The sequence below is a fragment of the Hyperolius riggenbachi genome, chromosome 1, assembly GCF_040937935.1.
Source record: "Hyperolius riggenbachi isolate aHypRig1 chromosome 1, aHypRig1.pri, whole genome shotgun sequence".
Lineage (NCBI taxonomy): Eukaryota > Metazoa > Chordata > Amphibia > Anura > Hyperoliidae > Hyperolius > Hyperolius riggenbachi.
The window spans coordinates 432,557,561-432,579,338 of record NC_090646.1 but is presented as its reverse complement, the minus strand read 5'-3'; the positions used below and the strand labels follow the sequence as shown (position 1 = coordinate 432,579,338).

General features: G+C 43.7%; 1 protein-coding gene across 4 annotated transcripts in view; it reads left to right on the top strand.

The window, feature by feature from the left end:
• Window positions 1–21,778, top strand: part of PTCH1 (patched 1) — a 131,611-nt gene that overhangs the window by 24,103 nt on the left and 85,730 nt on the right. The window contains exon 1 of one of the 4 annotated variants that reach the window (XM_068237376.1): window positions 4,296–4,365. The exons of 2 other annotated variants lie outside the window; for them this stretch is intronic. In XM_068237376.1, the coding sequence (XP_068093477.1) occupies window positions 4,350–4,365 (16 nt within the window). In that variant the 5' untranslated portion in view covers window positions 4,296–4,349. Of the gene's footprint in view, window positions 1–4,295; window positions 4,366–4,438; window positions 4,476–21,778 lie in introns of those variants that run through there. One more of the 4 variants, XM_068237385.1, reaches the window with a different exon arrangement.

Below are 21,778 nucleotides of genomic sequence, written 5' to 3'. Positions count from 1 at the left end.
AGGCTGCCATATTTATTTCCTTTAAATAATACCAATTGCTTGGCTATCCTGCTGGTCCTCTGCCTCTAATACATTAAGCCATAGCCCCTGAACAAGCATGCAGCAGATCAGGGGTTTCTGACTTTGTCAGATCTGACAAGATTAGCTGCATGCTTGTTCAAGGTGTGGTTCAGAAACTACTGCAGCCAAATAGCTGCCAGGCAGCTGGTAATGTGTGTTTTTTTTAAGGAAATAAATATGGCAGCCTCCATAGTCTTCTCACTTCAGTTGTCCTTTTAAATGTGATTTTATTTTTTTTATTTTTTTCATATGCGATTCCCCTGGTGCAATTGCATTTTACATGTTTCTGGTGCCTCGTAGGGAAATAAAACGCAGGAAAATGGCAACACTATTGAAAAATAAAATTCCATTCGTGGAAAAGGAGCATCACGTCCTTACAATTAGAGAATCGTAACCAAGCGCATGCGTTCTGAAAATCCGCTTGGAATGCCTGCAGAGGTAAAGGGCTCGACAGGTATTCCTGGATTATTACTTTCACAGACAATATTGTAATTTCCCTATGAGTTATTCCATTCTAGTCTTTATATATTGTGGTAATGCCACATTTCTTAAACAATTTGATGCAAAGAAAGAATGTACCTTTCTCATACTTGTACCTTTCTCAGACTTATAGCAGGCATTTTGAATAGCCGCATACATAGTACATACCGGAGTATCCAAATTGCCACAATGGCGACACAAAGGCTGCAGCGTGCTACTGCATGATCCGTGCCTACCGCACAAATAATGTAGCAATACAAGTTAATGGGCAGTGCAGAAAGGGCACAGCAGGAGCATGGTGCCCATACGTGGACGGATGGGAGTTCCAGTGACATACTTCCTGCCCAGCAGGGAGTACGTCACTAGTCAGGGGGCAACGCTATGCATATGGCCCTGTTGCTGCAGTGTGTTGCAGGGTCATGCAAAGGCAGATTTCTGTGGTGCTTGCAATAATAGGTGTGCAACTGGCCTTATTGTGCATGTATCTTTATTAGACTGTAAGCTTGTATGTGCATTGCATTTATAGCAGTCTTTAGACTTTTTTTTTTTTTTTCTTTTTTTTCTTTAAGCGCTGGAGCCACAATATCCTTCTTTAACTATCTTACTAACGGCTTTAGGACCATCCTTCGCCTACTGGCTGGTGCACTGCGCTGTATCTTACATGTTTGCAATTGTATGTGCAGGGCCCTTTTTTCTGTTGTACCTTGGTATTGCTGTGTGTGTTGACTGACCCATTCATGTTCACATTAGCACAAAATGTGCTGAACTGTGCTTTGATCTATAATTTTGTTGTTTGTCTATGTAACTAGTTTGTAAATTCTTACTGTATGTGCATAGCTCCACGGAATATGAAGGCCATAGATACATGGATAATAATTATGGTAGACATTATTCTAAATGGGAGCAGCATAGCACAAATCTACTGGAAAGAGACCATAGTCCAACTAAAATGAACACCATCTATGGTTGCTGATTATCACCCCATAGGGTAAACTTGCATGCTTTGAACCTTTGTCTTAAAGAGGAGCTGTCAGCCATACTATCTTAGGGGAAAAAAACAAGCAGAAGTAGATAACTACTTGTTCTACTTACATAACATATGTATTGCACTGTCCATGTTTTGATTTTAGTGATTTTTTTTCTAGAGTAAAATAATCCTGATGTAATTTCCTCCCTTAGGCCTGGTGCACACCAAAAACCGCTAGCAGATCCGCAAAATGCTAGCAGATTTTGAAACGCTTTTTCTTTTTCTGTAGCGTTTCAGCTAGCGTTTTGCGGTTTTGTGAAGCGTTTTTGGTGTAGTAGATTTCATGTATTGTTACAGTAAAGCTGTTACTGAACAGCTACTGTAACAAAAAACGCCTGGCAAACCGCTCTGAAGTGCCGTTTTTCAGAGCGGTTTGCGTTTTTCCTATACTTAACATTGAGGCAGAAACGCATCCGCAATCCAAAATCTGCAGCAGCCCGGGAGTATGCGTTTCTGCAAAACGCCTCCCGCTCTGGTGTGCACCAGCACATTGAAATACATTACCCTAGCGGATCCGCACCCGCAAGCGGATCGCAAACTGCAGCCGAACCGCTCTGGTGTGCACTAGGCCTATTACTCCTCTGCCTGATTGTGCATGCATTGCCTGGCCTCCTCCCAGTCTTCAGGCACTCCCACCCAGCTCTGCAATAGAAAGTGCATTGTCTCAGCATGAGAGATATTAGCCAATCTGAGGAACAGAGGTGTGGGAGGGGAAAACAGGAGGGAAAGAGGCTTCAGCCAATGAGGCTGCATTAGTTAAGTCTGAGGGGAAAGTAAAGGGGCAATAAAATAACCCAGCATGCCCTGCAACTTTCTTTGTGTGGCAATGTACCAAATAAGAGTCAGGTAAACTGGGAAATGAACATTTATCAACAAGAAAATTAATAGTGATTTTAACTTTTGGATTGCCTGGTTAGCATCCTTATTACTTGTTTACCAGATAAAAAAGAATTGATTTTTTTTTCATTTTATGCTTTTACACCTTACATTTTAAGGTGTGTACACACCTTTGACTTATGTTGACTTCTGTTGCTAATGGGGGGGGGGGGGGGGGGAGTACAATTTGCCCAACTCCAAATTTTGGGTTCTGCAGCATTTTGAGAGCGCTTGCCCTTCAATGCAAAAGATAGGAGCACTGCAAAATTGCTTTTGAATCGCTTTTCAACAGCAATTTTGCAGTGACTTTGTGCGTATTTTATGTGTGTAAATAACTTTTAACTACTTGCTGGTTCTCCTGAGGTTCATTTCCACTGATTTCCGGTGCATAGCACAGTTTGGTGGATATTGACCTCGGGAGACCTGCAAGCAGTTTAAAATGTATTCACACAGGGTCCAAAAGAAAAAGCAAATAGGAAGAGCTGTACAATCACTGGCAGTAGATTGTGCTGCACACCCAATCTCTGTATAAATCACACCAGAAATTGCTGTAGCAAATGCTAACAAAAACGTTGAGTGTTTAATGGTCTGTAGCGGGCCCCTGGCCTAAGTGGCATTTCTACTGACAGCATTACAATTCAAAATTGGGGGCTATGGTGCTAAGCCTGTAAAAAGTGTATACTTATGCATTTTCTTTTTTTAGGACTACTCTTGTACACATTAATGGTCATGCCAATAATTAGTTGGATGTAGCAATTTATATTGGTGAAATTGGAGAGTCAATGCAAGAAATTTGATATTTCCTGGAATAATTTCCTGCAGTCCATCGGCTAAGCTTTGGCTAAACTTGGCTTTCTCTGCTTTGTACATCGCCCCACCCCATAATCATCACTTATTACAGCTATTGCAAACTTTGCTGAATGGGTTTCTTCATGCAAGCTGTACCATACACTCTTAATTGCTAGATAAAAATCACAATCATCTAGCATTGTTAAACCCACCAACAGGTTTTAACTGGACAAGCACATAGACTCGTTCTGTTAATAAGCCACAAGTAAATCTTTACACTATAGTGAGGTTTCTTTCGTTCTTTTTTTCCTGTTCTTTTTTGCTTTATGAAATCATTGCTTAAGGGCTTCTGGCCCCCAGCTCAGGAATCCTGACCAAAATGCCAGAAGTATTACACAGTCAAGGATTGCAATGTAAACAGTGCTCTCTGCCATAAGAGCAGGGTGGTCCATTTTTTTTTTCCTGTTTCGGGAGGGGGAGTGGAGGAAAAATGTCTCTGCTCACAGCACAGTAGTTGTAGTGTTATTTGTATTTTGGCTGCATAGATGGGTTTTTTTCTTATGAGCTGCTGCATGAGCATTCAGATGAATTAATATCTTGGACAGGCAGGAACTAGTATCTGAAACTCAGAGATGCTGTTATAAAAGGCTGTTGGGATATCGTTGCTTGCTTTGGCACAATAATGTATCACAATTGGAAGAGTATGTGGAAATCTATATATGCGCTCATGTTAAGTTGGGCTAATTTCTGTGTAGTAATGTGAATATCGAGTGTATGTGAACAGAGGAGGCAGGATGTGTAAGCCACACACAGTGTTTAGATAGCTATCCCATCCAAAGCTGACAAATGACTGTATAGGCCAAGCTATAGTATAATCAGAACCATATACTCCTGCAGATCACCAGTATGTGAATTCACATTGCCTTGCAGCACCTAGAATGTTCCCAGTGCCAGCAGCATGACTATGACAAATAACCTTTTCAATGCGTGAATGCACCACCTCATATTTATTGCAAGCAGATACAAGCTCTGAAAGAACACAGAGGAACAGCTGGAAAGGAAGTTCCAGGATGTGGGGCCAAGACAAGAGCTGGACTTTATAGAACATTACAGAGTTATGTGTGAAAAGGGAGGTGAGCCGCTTCATCTGAACAGCTAGTTGGATGGCTTGCCCAGAGCTGGCTTTGTGCTGCAGTCACTGCTGCTTTTCATCACTGCCTCATTTTGAGTGGAAATAGTTCAGGTACAGGGTTTCATGTTCGTGATGTTAGATTTAGGATCTCTGTTCGCTCATGCCATCAAAGATGAAGCTTCTGTGTGGTGGTAGTTGTAGCAAACATGGAGGATAATTACGCTCTCTGACGACTGTCAACACTTACCTCTAATATGTTTTTGGACCTTTTCCCTCGCTTCCTGTGCGAGTTCTCCTTACATGGGTTAAGAACTGCCAGGTTTTGTGTCTGTTTGCATTGTTTGTTGCACATATGTTGTTGGGGAAGAAAGCAAAGGATAGTTTTCCCAAGAAGAGACAGATGCCAGTAAAATCCTGATGATTCTTCTATCCTTAATGCATTGTAAAAGTTTTTTTGGCTAGAGGGTTTTTTTTTATTTATTTTTTTCCCCTAGTAAAGTACAAGGAGAGGTTTAGATGTACTTATAGGGCCTAATTCAGACCTTTCCAAGGATCCCCTAATTAACAGAGGTAACTTTATTGGGCATTTCACCAGTGACTCCGCAAACCTGCACCTACTGCAGCAGTTGTATCTTATAAAATTCTTTCCATTACCAGCACTCTGATTGCTTTTCTTTGCAACAATAGTAAAGCCTTGTACACATGCTAGATGGTTCCATGGGGTCCAGCAATGTATACAGCTGAGGCCACTTGTCTTCCATACGTCTACACTAAGACCACATACACACATCAGACTATAGTCTTTGGAAACTGAAAGATCACAGACCAATCGTACCACCCTTCATGTAGTTCAGGCATGGGCAAACTTGGCCCTCCAGCTGTTAAGGAACTACAAGTCCTACAATGCATTGCTGGAGTCTGACAGCCACAGTCATGACTCCTAAAGGCAAATGCATTGTGGGATTTGTAGTTCCTTAACAGCTGGAGGGCCAAGTTTGCCCATGCCTGATGTAGTATGAGAGCCATACCTACACAGTCTTTTCTATGGAGCTGAACTCCACATCAGAAAAAAAAATCTTTGCAAGATGCTGCACACACAGATGCTGTACAGACACAAAAGATCAGTATCTGCAAAAGATCTGTTCCTGCCGAAAATCCATTCCTGCAAATTGCAATGATAGTCTATGAGATCTGCAGATCATCATACACACATGATTTAACTGACATTCATCTGCAGATCAGATCCACCAGGATGGATTTTCAGATCTGCGGATGATTGCTTGATCTGCAGATGAATGTCAGTTAAATCGTGTGTATGATGATCTGCAGATCTCATAGACTATCATTGCAATTTGCAGGAATGGATTTTTGGCAGGAACAGATCTTTTGCAGATACTGATCTTTTGTGTCTGTACAGCATCTGTGTGTGCAGCATCTTGCAAAGATTTTTTTTTTTCTGATGTGGAGTTCAGCTCCATAGAAAAGACTGTGTAGGTATGGCTCTCATACTACATGAAGGGTGGTAAGATTGGTCTGTGATCTTTCATTTTCCAAAGACTATAGTCTGATGTGTGTATGAGCCTTTACTGCCTAGACCACTAAGATTTCATAGTACACATCTTGGTCCTGATTCAATAGAAAATGAAAAAACTGCTTTGTGCATTAACCACTTCCGGACCGGGTTAGTCAATTTCATTGGCTCCCGACCCTGTGATCACTGTGAGCCAATAGCAGTGATCACTGCTCATATTCATAAAAAAGTGTCTGGTTCTTAAGGGGCCAGAGACGGTGGGTCCAGAATCTGCTCACAGTTTTGGCTTATTTCAGTTGCTACAGTAGTGTAATGGTGCATACGCTCGCACAATGATTGTGTCCACACCCATCAGAGCTGGGGTTGCGTGCTGTAGAGATGCATGGTGTTGCTCTGAAGTGGGTAGGAGGAATGATAGTGCAGTACATGACAGAGTAGCTTCACGGCAGGCAGGATAAGGAGGAGAACGAGACACTCAAACCAGAACTTTTGCAGACTTATCGAGGTGACTACGCATGCTAGATTCTCGGCAGAGAGGGCCCCTGTCAAATTTAGACTTGCCAGTCTAAATTGGCAATGCGGATAAACAAAGGCAATTGCCTTGTATGCTATCTCCCTCACCGTGTGCAGTAGGAGTGTACTTTTACTGGTGGGCAACTTCTATTGCTTTTGGCAAATGAGTTTTAGCCACACCATCACTTATTGCCTAGGAGCTGACTAATATAGGTATTTTAGTTGATGATTTTTTAACAACCAATCCTCCAGGATGGCTGCTACGAGAGGAAGCCTGCTCCGCCCACCAAAGGAAACACCTTTAAATTAAACAATTAGGCAATTAGGCAACCCTATAAATCCTCCCCTGCCTTCACACCCTCAGTTTTAGTGTGTTTCCCACACCGAAGGAGAAGCACCTTATGAGGCAGGACTATACCTGTCTCCCACGATCTTGGCCTCCTTCTCCATGGATTGGACTGCGTGTGGAGCTCTCCCCGCTCTGGGTGGCTGCAGAGGGCTTGTGCATCCCGGAGCGGCGGCGGCCCGGACGGAGTATCTGAGCTGGCTGCATCCGCGGCAGAGGAGGTAGCGTGAGCTGAAGACTGGCTGTTTGGATGCGGGCATGCGCGCGAAAGAGTGCGCAACGCTCCAGTTTGAAGAGGGAACGTCAGCGTGATGACGCACTTCCGCTTGAAGCGGAAGCGTATGCGGCGTTCCTCCGCCATTCTCATCCCAGTGGCAGGCGGAACACAGGGAAGGCATGGAGTAGTCAGACGCCTTTCCCTCTGAGCCCAGTGGATCCCAGGCGCATAAACGTCAGGACAGGTGAGAGGTGGACAGAGGGAATCTCTTTTTAGTAAGATACTGGCTCACTCTGTCCACAAGAAAGTTACAAAACAACCCTCGGTTTTCTTGTGTATATGCTGGACAATACCTGTTAGCCTGTATCTTTATATTTCATATGGGTAGTCACAGGTCTCTGAAGAAAATGTATTTTTATTATTATGTGTTGCAGACTGTCCCTTCAATGCCTGAGGACTCTAGCCATCCTCAAAAGGCTTCTGACAAGGCCAGGCGCGGCAGACAGTGCAAAGTCTTGGACTAGGTCACATTGCGATAAATGTTTAAAGTCTTCTTCTACTCGTAAGCCTCCAGACCCCACTGTAGTTATGTTGAACTTTATGGAGTCTATGAGGAAAGAGTTTTCATCCACTTTTAAAACTTTTAGATCAGTTATGTCCTCCCCAGCTCAGTGGGTAGTACCTCAGTTACCTACCCCTGCTGTGCCGGCAGTTCCAGCCCAGATGCTGCCCACTTCCCCCCCCCCCCCCCCCCCCTCTCCCGCCTCCTCCCTCGGGGTTTCCTTTGGGGGGTTATTGGCTAACCCTCCGGGGGTCCAGCCAAGTTCTGGTGCTCAGGATTTGGCAATGTCGTCATCGAGGACTCTCTTGAGGAGGGTGAGGAGAGGAGTGAGCCCGATTCAGACTTAGAAAATTTCTGGGGAGAATCCTCTAAATTTTCTAAGTATCTATTCAATGCGGAGGAAACCGCTGAGCTTCTTAAAGCGGTGTATGAGGCGGAGCAGCTGGCTGAGCCAGCAACCTCGTCTTCTGTAAGAGATGATATCTATGCAGGGTTGGAGTGTTCAGAAGCTTTCCGGTGCACCCGGCTATTCAAAAACTGATTCTTTCTCAGTGGGAAGACCCGGAGAAAAGGTTTTATATTCCCAGGTTTTTTAAGCATAGATTCCCCTTTAAAGAGAAGGAGATTGCCTTGTGAGATAAATGCCCAAAATTGGATGCTGCTTTGTCACAGTATTCCAAAAATGCTGATTTGTCTTTTGAGGACGCAGGGGTCCTGAAAAACTCGTTGGATAAAAAGGCCGAAAATTTACTTAAAAGGGCATGGGAATCCATCTCATTTTCCTTTAAACCTGCTATTTCAGCCATGTGCTTGTCCCGTAATTTAACAAATGGCTAGCAGGGCTTAATAAGCACTTGGCGCCTCATGCTACTATTCTGAAATCATTCCCGGTAATTGCACGATCAGTGGCGTTCTTGACCGATGCTGCAACCGAATCTCTAAGGTCTGCGGCTAGGGCGTTAGCCCTAATCAATACAGCAAGGCGGGCCTTATGGTTAAATACCTGGGAAGGTGATCTAGTTTCTAAGCAGAAATTATGTGCTATGAAATTTGACGGTGACCTGTTGTTTGGAAAGGGGTAAGGTCTTCTGAGAAAGGCAAAAAGTTTCTGGACAAAAGAAAAAAGATGCCCTTTCGTAAAAATTTCCCGGACAAAAGGCAGTTTGCCCAAAAGGAAAGGAGCAGGTCGGGGGGAGACTTCAGGGGTTCAGTCATGTGTGGACAAATGTCACCGCGAACCCATTTATTTTGGACCTCATGAAATCTGGGTACAAAATCGAATTCTCCTCCCACCCCCCTCAGAACTTTGTACTCACTGGTCTATCCAGGGATCAGGAGAAAGCATCTGCCCTGTTAGATTCAATAACCTCTCTAATACAAGAAAATGTGATTACCCGGGTTCCAGCTACCCAATACAAGGGGGGTTTTTACTCCAGAGTTTTCATGGTCAAAAAACCGTCGGGCAAATACAGGATGATCCTAAATTTCAAACAGCTGAACCAATTTATTCAGGAAAAGAAATTCCGCATGGAAAACATTTTTACAGTAAAAAATTTAAGTCCAAAAGGAGCCTTTATGGCGACACTGGACATTCAGGATGCATATTTACATGTGCCGATACACCCGGCATATCAGCAGTTCCGGAGATTTGCGATACGAGTGGGAGATACAGTTCACCACTTCCAATATCGGGCCCTTCCCTTCGGGATCTCATCCGCTCTCCGCATATTTACAAAGATAATGGCAGAGGTGACATCCTTTTAACATCTGCAGAAAATTCATATAATACCATATCTGGATGATCTGTTGATTGCAGACTCTACTCAAACTCTTCTGTGTCAGGGGTTAGTCTGGTCACAGTTTCATTCCCGCATCCTTCAAGAATGGTTCCTGACTGTCTGGGACAAGTCCAAGGAGAGTCTAGATCAAGTTCGGGTGCTTCCACCCTCTGTGATCTTGTCTCTCCTATGGTGGAAAGAGGTAGCGAACCTCAACCAGGGTCGCCTCTGGAACCCCCCAGTCTTGAAGAGAATCTATACGGATGCCAGTCTGTGGGGCGGGGGAGCTCACTTAGAGCATTTACAGGCACAGGGACAATGGGCCCCAGAGATCCGACAGAAATCCTCAAATTTTTCAGGGAGCTTCTTGCAGTCAAATTGTCACTGCTCGAGTTTCTCCCAGCCATACGAGACTGTCACGTAAACATATTGTCCGACAATATAGTAACAGTATCCTACATTCAAAAGCAGGGCGGGATCAACTAAGCAGACATTCAGTAGCAGAGGCGGAATGGTCTCTCAACGAAGAAGTATTCAACCAGTTGATAACTTTTTGAGGACAACCGGTTGTGGATCTGTTTGCATCGCCACAAAATGCGAAAGTCAAAACTTTCTTTTCCCTGCATCCTTTATCCAGCCTGTCACACCTGGATGCTCTAGCGATACCGTGGCCGAAAGGGCTTCTATATGCCTTTCCCCCTTCAACTTAATAGCAGGGGCGTTGAAGAAAATAGAGCAAGAATCAGCTCTAGTAATTTTTGTGGCCCCCCATTGGCTAAAACAGGCATGGTTTTCAAAGATACTTCAGCTGTCCCTACAGGGGCCTCTGTTTCTGCCTCCCAGAATGGACCTTTTGAGTCAAGAAAAAGTTTTGCACCCGAACCCCCAGATGTTTGTCCTAGCGGCCTGGCTCTTGAGCGGGAGTCCCTAAAGTTAGGAGGATTCTCGGAAAGAGTCATCTCTACTTTAGTCAATTGCCGTAAATTGACTACAAGAAAAATTTATTGTAAAGTTTATAGAGTGTTTGCCTCTTGGAAGAAGAAAAATGGCATAAAAGAAACAACTGTACCTATTATTTTAGATTTTTTGCAAGACGGTGTGGATTTAGGTCTTGCCCCAAGTACCCTAAGAGTCCAGGTTGCGGCTCTATCCTTTTTTTCTTAATTTTAATCTAGCCAAGGAACAGGCAGTTATTGAGTTTTTGAAAGCAGTATCCAGATCAAAGCCGATCCCATCCAGGGTTATACCTCCCTGGGACCTGAGTTTTTAGTTTTGAATTGTTTAACGGATTCTCCTTTTGAACCACTCAACTCAATTTTCGTTAAAATGGCTAAACTTTGAAAACCGCGTTCTTGGTGGCTATGACGTCGGCACATAGGGTTGGGGACATTCAAGCCCTTTCAATAAAGGACCCATATATGACGGTATTCCCAGATAGGATAGTCTTCAAAACAGATCCCACTTATCTTCCTAAAGTTTCTTCTCTGTTTCACAGATCGCAAGACATTATTCCTTCCTTTTGTGATCCACCTGCTAATCAGAGGCAAAATTTAACAAATTAGATGTTAGAAGAATTCTTCTTTCTTATCTGGAAACTTCAAAATCTTTCAGAAGATCAAATCACCTTTTTGTAGCCTTTGCAGGATCGAGGAAAGGTTTACAGGTCTCGAAGAATACTATTGCAAGATGGATTAGGGAGATTATTACTTTAGCCCATACCAATTCAGGACAATCCATCCCTCAGGCTGTAAATGCACATTCCTCTAGATCCCTCGCCACATCTTGGGCGGAAAGGTCAGGGGCTTCCTTAGAGCAGATATGTAAGGCAGCGACCTGGTCTAGTCATCAGATTTTTGTGAGGCACTATAGAGTCGATCTGTTGTCAAGTCAAGACTTGTCTTTTGGGAGAAAGGTTCTTCAAAACGTTATCCCTCCCTAAGGTAACCCTACTAAACTTCTCGTTGGTCTCTCTTGTAGCAGCCATCCTGGAGGATTGGTTGTTAAAAGCCTGTTAGAACTTACCGGTAGCGGTATTTCAACGAATCCTCCAGGATGGCTACCTTAGTTCCCTCCCTATTTGGGGGGTTATTGATTATTAATATAACTATGTTTTGTTGTTTTCCTTGTGGATCCTTCTACGTGGTACTCTATAATAACTGAGGGTGTGAAGGCAGGGGAGGATTTATAGGGTTGCCTAATTGCCTAATTGTTTAATTTAAAGGTGTTTCCTTTGGTGGGCGGAGCAGGCTTCCTCTCTTGTAGCAGCCATCCTGGAGGATTCGTTGAAATACCGCTACCGGTAAGTTCTAACAGGCTTTTTTTTATTTTATTTTTAACCCGTTATTTTTTATGTAAACTAGCAATGGTCGAGAAGGTTGAGTCCACTAGCATTGGGCTTTGCCACGAGTAGTGGCAGCCCACAGAATTCCTAACATTGGGGTGGACTTGGCAAATTTTGCAGCGTATCCCTACAATGTAAGGGCAAGGAACTTAACCATATCTCTGGTGCCCCAGAGGAGGAGGGAAATTATTATGGTGGGGATACATAGCACAAAAAACAAGCATTTATGTTTCCCACGTTAAACCAGTTTATTTATAATTGTTCCAGTTCTTATCCTTTGGAACATTTAGAAAATCTTAATTCAAGAGTCCCAGCACCCGTGTGGACTGGACAGGGCAGGAGCTCAGGCATAAGCATCTTTGAATTTTCTGTCTTGACTTGTTGGCGTCCAATCCTTTGACTTGGACAAATGAGGGTCATCAGTAAAGCGGAGTACTTGCCACTTGACAGGTCCAGCGACATCCCCATGACTGAGCGTTCAGGGATTCCTCTTCCTGCTTGTAACGTTACACAATGGTACTCAAAGGGTGTGAATGGGAATTCAAGCGATCACGGTACTTTTGCATGGAATCCTCGGGGATCTTTAAGATCCGATCCACCATGACATTCGTTATCGTTGTGTGCGTTGCTAAACGTCATTCATGTGATCGCGCTCCTGTATCCGCGTTGCTGCCTTAAAGCGGATCCGAGATGAAAAACTAACTATAACCAGTAACTTGTCTATATATCTTATCTAAAGTTTAAATAGTTTACACAGCAAATCTAGCTGCAAACCGCTTCAACAGTAGATGATTATTTCTTCCAGTTATGCAATGACAGCAGCCATGTTCTGCTTGTGATCATTACACACAAGCAAGCTGCCCTGCATCTCCAGCCCTCAGCCTGTGAAAACTCCACTCTTCTCTCCTCCCCTCTGCCTCTGAAATCTCGGGCTAGTAACCTCCTCTTCCTGCCCAGACTTAACTCCCATAAGCCTCAGAGTGCCTAGGCGTGCTGGAGGAGCTGTGGGCAGGGCTTGTTGGGGTATAAAAATAAGTATTTGGCTTGAGGAATGCCCTATAAACTATATGTAAGGAACACCGTTATGCAATGAGTAAAAGTTTATCTCGGATCAACTTTAAGGAAGGAGGATTCTCCTTGGTCCAGGTCAATGGGCAAGAAGGATGCCCTTGTGATGCATTCAGAGATTCATATGCTAGGTCTGCCTTCTAAAATTTCCTGCTGTCTAAATTTAACAGACTGGCTTCTCAATTCCATATTCATTTGTGTATACGTTATACCTTTCTTAGGGCTCTTTCACACCAGAGCCTTTTTCACACGTTTCAACGCAAAGGCAATTCTTTGCGTTAACTAAGGTAAAAATGAAAGTCCTTAGACTTTCACACCCGACGCTGCGTTTCGGTCCGTTGCGTTCGACGCACCTGGGAGCGTCGATCCGCCTTCCGTCGCTGATTGCGTCGCACCACAGGTTCCTGACGACACGCCGCAGGGCATATAGCGCGTGCAGGAAACTGCTCCTGCACGTGTTGATAGATGTGAAAGAGGCCTTAATACAGAAAATAATTAAACTTTCCAAATCAAGGAAAGAACACATTTGGGTAAACTAAGAATCCTCATTACTTTACAGACCTGAAATGAGTTTTAAAAGACTCTTATAGGGAACCTAAAGCCAGAAATATATGGAGGCTGCCATATTTATTTCCTATTAAACAATACCAGTTGTCTAGCAGTCCTGCTGGTCTATTTAGCAGCAGTAGTGTATGAGTCATGCCAGAAACAAGCATGCAGCTAATCTTGCCAGATCTGACAATAATGTCTGAAACACCTGATCTGCTGCATGCTTGTTCAGGGTCTATGGCTAAAATTATTAGAAGTAGAGGATCAGCAGGATTGCCGGGCAGCTGGTATTGCAAAGCAATAAATATGGCATCCTCTGTATACCTCTCGCTTCAGGTTCCCTTTGAAGCCAACTGCAGAAAAAAATGTTTTGACGTGAATAGTGGGAGAACGTGGCCAGCACGGTGGCATAGTGGTTAGCTCTCTTGCCTTGCAGCAGTCCCCGGTTTGAATCCCAGCTAGGGCACTAACTGCACAGAGTTTGTATGTTCTTCCCATGTCTGTGTGGGTTTCCTCCGAGCACTCCAGCTTCCTCCAGCATCTAAAAAACATACACATAAGTTAATTGGCTTCCCCCTAAATTGGCCCTAGACTACTATACATACCTAGACGTAGGACTATGGTAGGGATTAGATTGTGAGCTCCTCTGAGGGACAGCTGAGTGACATGACCATATACTCTCTACAGCATTGCGGAAGATGGCAGCACTCTTTAAATACTAAATAATAATAATGGGTTTTGAAGCTTGTTTATTTTTGATGTCTGTGTATCAATTGAGATAAAAGTATCTTCTCCTCTGAAACATGTTTATGTACATTGTATCTAAAGCTTATATACACACTAGCAAAAGTTTGGTCAAGATGATCAGTGTGTGAGGTCTCAGCCAAGAATCTATGTAGCATATGTACAGATGTCCCTTTCAGCACAAGAGATTGCTAAATGAAATGCAATGAATGGGTGTGTTGTTTCTGTATTTGTCTTGCCTGCCAGAAGCTGGTTGCACACTAGTGCATTCACACACTAGTGCATTAATGTCTGCTTTTTAGCAACTCAAAAATAGCACAGACATCTTGCAGGAAAGTGAGCAAAAACGCTTAAGCGCATTCAGGCCCGAAGTATCTGTACACAGCTTTAGAAGTCCTGTTCCTCACAGGGCTGAGGAGTCGAAGCAATTTTTGGGTATAAACTGAGGAGTGATTTGTGTGCCCACTTCATAGCATTGTGCCCACTTCATAGCATTGCAAGAGCTGTGGAGTTGGAGTCGAGGACTCTGAGCAATTTAGGGTACTTGGCGTTTGAGTCGGAGTTGGATGATTTTTGTACTGACTCCACAGCCCTTGTTCCTCGGATATCCTTACATCCTGCCTTATCGATTCCCTATGTCTGCTGCAGTAGCCAGCACTCTGCACTGCCACATCCATCCTGTCATCTTCACTAAGGCAGGGTCACACGTGATAAGGTTCGCAAGTGATTTTCGCAGTACGAAAATGCACTTGATGCTTCCCTATGGAGAGTCACCGTGCAGTGGAGGTATTTCTGCTGCAGTGGAAAAAATACCGGTACTGTGGGCTTTTTTTCACACTGCGTGCGATTTTTTTTTTTTTTTTTTTTTTTTTTTTTTTTTTTTTTTTTTTTTTTTTTTTTTTTTTTTTTTTTCCCCCCCCCCCCATCATCCTCATCATCATCCATCATCATCATCATTTAGTATTTTTATATAGTGCCGGCATCTTCCGCAGCGCTGTACAGATTATATTGTCTTGCCGCTAACTATCCTTCTGAGGGGCTCACAATCTAATCCCTTCCATAGTCCTATGTCTATGTATGTATCGTGTAGTGTATGTATCGTAGTCTAGGGCCAATATTAGGGGGAAGCCAATTAACTTATCTGTGTGTTTTTGGGATGTGGGAAGAAACCGGAGTGCCTGGAGGAAGCTCACACAGACACAGGGAGAACATACAAACTCTGTGCAGATAGAGCCTCGGCTGGGATTCGAGCGGAGACCCAGCGCTGCAAGGGTGAGAGAGCAAACCACTGCGCCACCGCGCTGCTCTCATGCCGACAGTCAGCTGGCAGTCGGCCAAAAGTGTATAGAGACTGCAGAATCTTCCACAGAAAAACACTGCCGTGTCCCACCGACTCAAGTGTGACCCCCCCAGCCGAAGATAAAAAAAAATAGGTTAGTAAAATACTGCATTTGGTATTTTAGACTTTTTTTTTTTTTCCCAAAATTGACAAAGATTTTCACTGATGTGGTAATAGTTGGTAATTTATTAAAAACCATGGCTTCAATTCACTAAGACCTATTCATAGCTGGTTAGACTTCTACTTTTTACTGGAGTAGCTACCGACAGCAAGTGGTGTTCTGCTAAGGTGGTGGTCTCCCACTTCTGGCGGAGTTGTGGCGATTCTTATTGTCTGCCTAAAACATTAACCGTTCCAGCTCCTGTCCTGTGACAGACATCCCTGGTGTCCCTTTAGATCTGCATGCCTCCTCTAGTCCCTCTCATTCTCTGTATCTCTTTCCCTGTTCATGTCTAACAGGGGAAACCTCTATGAATTTGTCCTGCTCCTGCATCGTTTGTTTTTCTGAAGTCCCGCCCCAGCAGTACATCGGTACCAATGGAGTGAGAAGTTAGTGGCTCCTCCAATCATGAGCTTGCTTGTTCATCCAGTGGTTTGGTTGAATTCATTGACTTGTTTACTTTGTAATTACATTCATTGTCTGTTTCACATCCGATTCACACTGTCTTGTAGTTTTAACTATTTGTAATTTTTTAAAGGCCAAGTCCCTAATAAAATTAATTGTATCCTATTTGGAGCAAGGTATTTATTTTGATGCTATATGGATGCCTATACTATTTGAGTTGAGTTCACTAGTTAGTAATTTTACTTTTCCATGCTGTAACAACCTTAGTGAATTAACATTTGACAAGATGTTCTGCAAAATTATCTACTTTCTTTCCCGATTCCAGTCAGATAAAATCCCTGGATCAACACCACTAGGAATTTCCTAGTAATTATTGTTATGGATCTCCTTCAGGTCAAGGCAAGTATGCAAGCACCTTTAAACGCAGATGTAGAATTTGCCACATTTCTGTGGTAAGATGTTCCACATTTTTTTTATACTTTTACTGCAAAGAACCCCTTTCTATATAGAAGGCAAAAACTTTTTTCCTTCATACGCAGATCATGTCCCCTTGTCCTTTGCACAAGCCTAAGTACAGAAAACTCATCTGCCACGCTCCAAGCTTTTATATTGCCCTCAACAGAACAGAAATGCAAGCATAACCTTGTATGGGGTTTTTCATGTTTTATGAGAAAGTCATAGAACTGCAGACATTGTTTTAATGTAAAATGTACTTACTACCCACTTTCAGTTGTTGTTTATTTATTTTGTAAATAACTTGCTGGCAGTTTCTTACACTAGTATGTGTATTGTTAATACAGGTATCTTGTACATTACTGTTTTCTGTTGAAAATAGTGATGAGCCCAAACATATTGACGGCGCAGAATTTATATGCAGCAACCAGCATGGAGGAGTGAAATGGTACTAAAAAGATCATTTGATTTCCAGGAGTAACAGGAAGATGCCTAGATGTTGTATGGACTGTGCGGATGTATAATGCACCCTCACACGTAAACTATGTGCAACAGTTTCACAGGCCTTGTGAAGAAATGCCTCACTCTCTCTTTGTTTCCCACACCAATTGATTTATCATTTTGCTTGCAAGCAGACTTTGAGTGTTAGGGCAAGAACACACTCACATTTTTATCGTAACTTTTGTTGCGGACCGAAACCAGTTGACTTGAATACATTTTTCTGTGGCCTGAATGAAGCCAGCAACGTGGAAAAATCTTGCCATTCAAGGGTGTCTGAATGTACATTTCAACCACACAGTAAGCTGCATTGGTAGGCAGTGGACTGCTAAATACAACCATTTTTCGCAGCAGAGAGTTAGACAGGTGATTAGCATAATTAGCACAGAGTAGGCTATACATATGGTAATGTTAAATGTGTAAATGCCAGCTGCGGTGTAAAATTTATGTCAGGGGTCGACAGGGCTGTGCAAAAGTATTGTATTACCGCTGCAGGTCAAAGCCTCTTTTGCCTACACCCTTTTTCTCATTACTGAATGCAATGGCAGAAAAGAAAAGCAAAAACATAGCAGATAAGGCGCTGATTGAACAGCAGAGCTGCAAGGGAAAAAGGGAAGATTTTATTCTCTTCTCATTCAAAATACTCTGTCAGGTTTATTTTGTGTACCATATTTTAGCATAATCTGAGTGACTGGAGCCAATAACTACTCTTGCATACCTTTCAGTGCTCCTTTAATAGTAATGTCATGGAGTTCCCTTTAGCAACCACACAGATTTCACCTTTTAATTTTAAGTTTTAAGGCCAAAGAATATTTGACTAGAAAGGCCTAAGTGTGTGCTGGTGGCAATTTTCCTTATCCTGACTGGTTCCAAGAGCAGAGATGCAGCCAGTCAGATGTGACCGAACCTACGCAATCTTGTCAGTGGTGTGATTATGTGGCTGTCTGACTGAATTTGGAATCTAAGCCAAAAAAAGTCACTTTGTGGTTTTTCTGTGCAGGCTGCTATAGCTGTTCCCCAGGCTCCTGCAGACTCCAAAACCACAGCATTTATGCACATTTTGTACTTTTTTGCACAAAGGCAAACCTATCTTTAACGGAGAGCACATTAGTAGGACATAAAGGTCACATTTCTTTATTGCTACAAACTGTATATTCATGTCATATTCTCTTTTTTTCACCAGTAGTGGTGGTGTTGACAGAATATAGTTCACACCACACTGACCTTGTGATGAAACTTCCTCACGGCTGCAGGGGGTCCTTATGAATCAAGTCCTAATCCAGCTAATCCTGATCGCAACAAAAATCATGAAAGTGGCCCCCAGTGCTGTGTGTTTCTCTGCACAGATGCGGACACAGAACAGGGCTGGGTATAAATCAGTGCAGTAAGATGCTGGAGAGCCTGTGTGAAGCTGGGGGCTTCTTTTGTGTTTTGCCCCATGCGGCCTCAAGTGGGAAGCCAATGAAAGGAGAGCAGGCTGCATAATGAGAAGTGTTCAGAGCCATGAAGTGATGTCAGCCCTACACAAGTGAAGACAAGAGACGTGGGGTTAACGCTATGCAATAGCCACAATGAGAGGGGTTAGAATTTCTTATAGGTTGTTTTTGGATGACTCACTGGCTACGTAATTCCACGCCTAATGGTAGTTACCGTATTTCCAGACACCTGTTAAGTGCAATTTTTGACCTAAACACGTTCCTTTTTTTTCTTGCATTAATGACTATAGATAAACTGCTGCTTTTAGCTTCTAGATCGGTTTATTTGCATGTAGGTAATCGGTGGTCAAAACTTTTTGAAGGGAATAAGATTTTGCTTTACAGGCAGTGTAATTATCCTGCCTGTGTTACGTTGCAAAACACAGCTGACAGTTAGCTCCCTGTTTGCTGTGCTGTCTGCTGAAATTTCTGAATGAGCCATTTAGGTTTCCAGTGAAAAATAGGCAACATGACAGGTCCAATGTTGTGTTTGGAACTGGTGGGCATGTTAGAAATATGGAGATGGGAGGGCTGTGTCGTGCAGCAGTTCCATGCTGGGGAAGTGCTGACCTGACCTGATTGTCTGTGACAGTAAGAGCAGTTCTGCTTCACTGCAAGGATTTTCAATAGGCAACCCATTTAGGTAGCAACAGATGGCATAACAAGCATCTGGTTGAAAATCTTGAAGATGAATGGTTAGATCTGGGTTTTACTGTAGTTACATCCCGCCTATGTTCATTTCCTTAGTCTGGGTGGTCTGCATACGTGCACATTTAACTCTCTGGCCTCCCTTTTTTTTCTCTTCTGATTCAAATTCATGTTTAGATATTCGCTTTAAAAACCCTCCCTTCTAAACCTGCATAAGGGCCAGTGCACACCAAAAAACGCTAGCATAATTGCAAACATTCAGTGATTAATTTTGTTTTTTATTTTTTTGTAATTGATTTTTCTAGGCATGTGCCTAGCGATTTTTTTTTTTTTTGATTTTTTTTAAGCTTTTGTTACAGTAGAGCTGTAACTGAACAGCTTTTGTAACAAATATAAAAACCCTCTGATCTAGCACTTTTCTGAGCGATTTTCCACTTTCCTCTACTTAACATTGAGGTCGATTCGTCTCAGAAATCAGTAGCACCTACATTTACGTTTCGGAGAAAATTTACATTGCTCTGGTGTGATCCATCCCATTCTACACTAGCCAAGCGCTTTTGAAAACGCTGGCATTTTTAAATGCCCTCAGAAGCACTCTTGGTGTGGTTAGCTGTTACCTTTTTGTATTAACTGAGGTTTTTGAAACTAAATATCTTATTTATTTAAAAAATAAATAGCCCTGGCCTTGGTAAAGCATGATGCTAAGGATTAAATTTCAGATCGGGCATGTTGGAAATAATCGATCTGGCAGGTAAATCTGCCAGAAAATTGTATGGCGTGTACTTAGCGTTAAGGTGGCCATACACTGGCCCGATTCGCGGCCGTTTCGACAGCAGATTAGATCCTGGGATCGAATCTGCTGCCAATCGTTTGCGCTAAACGCACCCGCCTCCCGAAATCGGATCGGTCCGTCTACCGCGCCGTGCGGGAAATTACCCTCGATCGCCCGCGGGTAGGGTGCGCGTCGCTAGCGGCGGCCGATCCGATCAGGTATACATTACCTGACGCTGGCTCCCGGGCGTCTTCTCCGCGCTGCACCGTTCTGTTCCGGCTCCATCCCGGCGCTTCCTGTGTCACTGCAGTGACCAGGAAGTTCAAATAGAGGGCGCTCTATTTGAACTTCCTGGTCACTGAGTGACACAGGAAGCGCCGGGATGGAGCCGGAACAGAGCAGTGCGGTGCAGCGTGGAGAAGACGCCCGGGAGCCAGCTTCAGGTAATGTATACGGGGGGGGGGCCACAGGCGGCAGGATCAGCTCAACAGATTGTGATCGGTTTCAGGCTGAAATCGATTCACAATCTGTTTGCAGTAAATGCAGCCATACGATCCCTCTCTGATCAGATTCGATCAGATAGGGATCTGTCAGCTGGTCGATCTAATGGCAAATCGACCAGTGTATGGCTACCTTTAGAGGCAGAGAACAGTATGATAGCCAGGCATCTGGTATTGCTTAACCTCCCTGGCTGTATGATTATTTTCCCAAAAGTGGAGCAATTTTTTTTCACTCTTTCAGGCCGTAAAAATCATACCACTTGATAGATCTGTGGCAGCTTTGCACATTACACACCTCCAATGGATCCAACTTGGGATTACTGCCCTGAGCTGCGGATTTTCGTCCCAAGCCTGACTCGGGGTTACCGCTAAGGAGGTTAAAGGATACGCCCGGGCAAAAAAAAAAAAAAAAAAAAAATCTACTTACCTAGGGCTTCCTCCAGCCCCTGGTAGCCTATCTGTCCCTCGACGCAGCTCTGGTGTCCCGGGATCCCTTCCATTGGAAATGCGCCACTTGCAACTGCGCTCCCGGCTACTTCTGATGACCTGCTGAGGTCGGCATCTCCAACGGAGGGGATCCCGGGACACCGGAGCTGCAGCGAGGGACAGATAGGCTGCCAGGGGCTGGAGGAAGGCCCAGGTAAGTAGATCTGTTTTTTGTTTTTTTTTCATTTTTGCTAGGGCGTGTCCTTTAAAGGGAAATAAAAATGGCAGCCTCCATATTCCTCTTGCTTCAGTCCCCAGGTTTTTGCCCCCCCCCCGCCCCCCCTTTCTCCTGTTCCCTATCCTCAGATCTCAGATCCCCTTCCCCTGTGCACTATCCCCAGATCCCTGCACCCTTTCTCTTGTGCTCTATCTTCAGATCTCTGGTTCCCTTCCCCTGTGCATTATGCCCAGGTCTCTGCCCCCATTCTCCTGTGCGCTATCTCCAGATCTCAGGTCCCCTTCTCGGGTTCTGCTATATTGTTGAACTCCACAGCAGGATAATTGGCGCCAATGTCTGAAAGTTACTGTGGGGAGGGGGGGGGGGGTAGAATTAAGCCTGGGTAGGGGGTGGTTAGGCACCATCATCAGAGAGTCTTAGTTTGGCACCACTGGTGAGATCTTAGGGTTAGGCATCTGTAGATGATGTGTTCTGTGTGAGGTTAGGTTGGGTAATGGTGGTAGAATGGTATTTTTACCAATATTATAGTGGCCGCTATATATAGGTCATTTTACCAATCTTCTAGTAGCAGCTATATCTTGCACCATTAAATTACTGCAAATTCTGCGCTCTCTTTTTGAACTCTCAGCTTTTTTATATGAATGCTTAGCAGACCCTCTTTTTGCTCCACCACTGTATAGAAGTGCAGAAATGCCCATACAAAAATCCTAATTTGTACTAGTACAAAACTACAAAAAGTCCCACAGCAGAGGCTAGTACCGTGGTAACTAGTTTTGTGGCAGGTGTGTCTCTTGACTTGACATCTCTAAGGTCATTGCTTTCCTGTAAAGGATTCTGTGTGTGGGGAGATT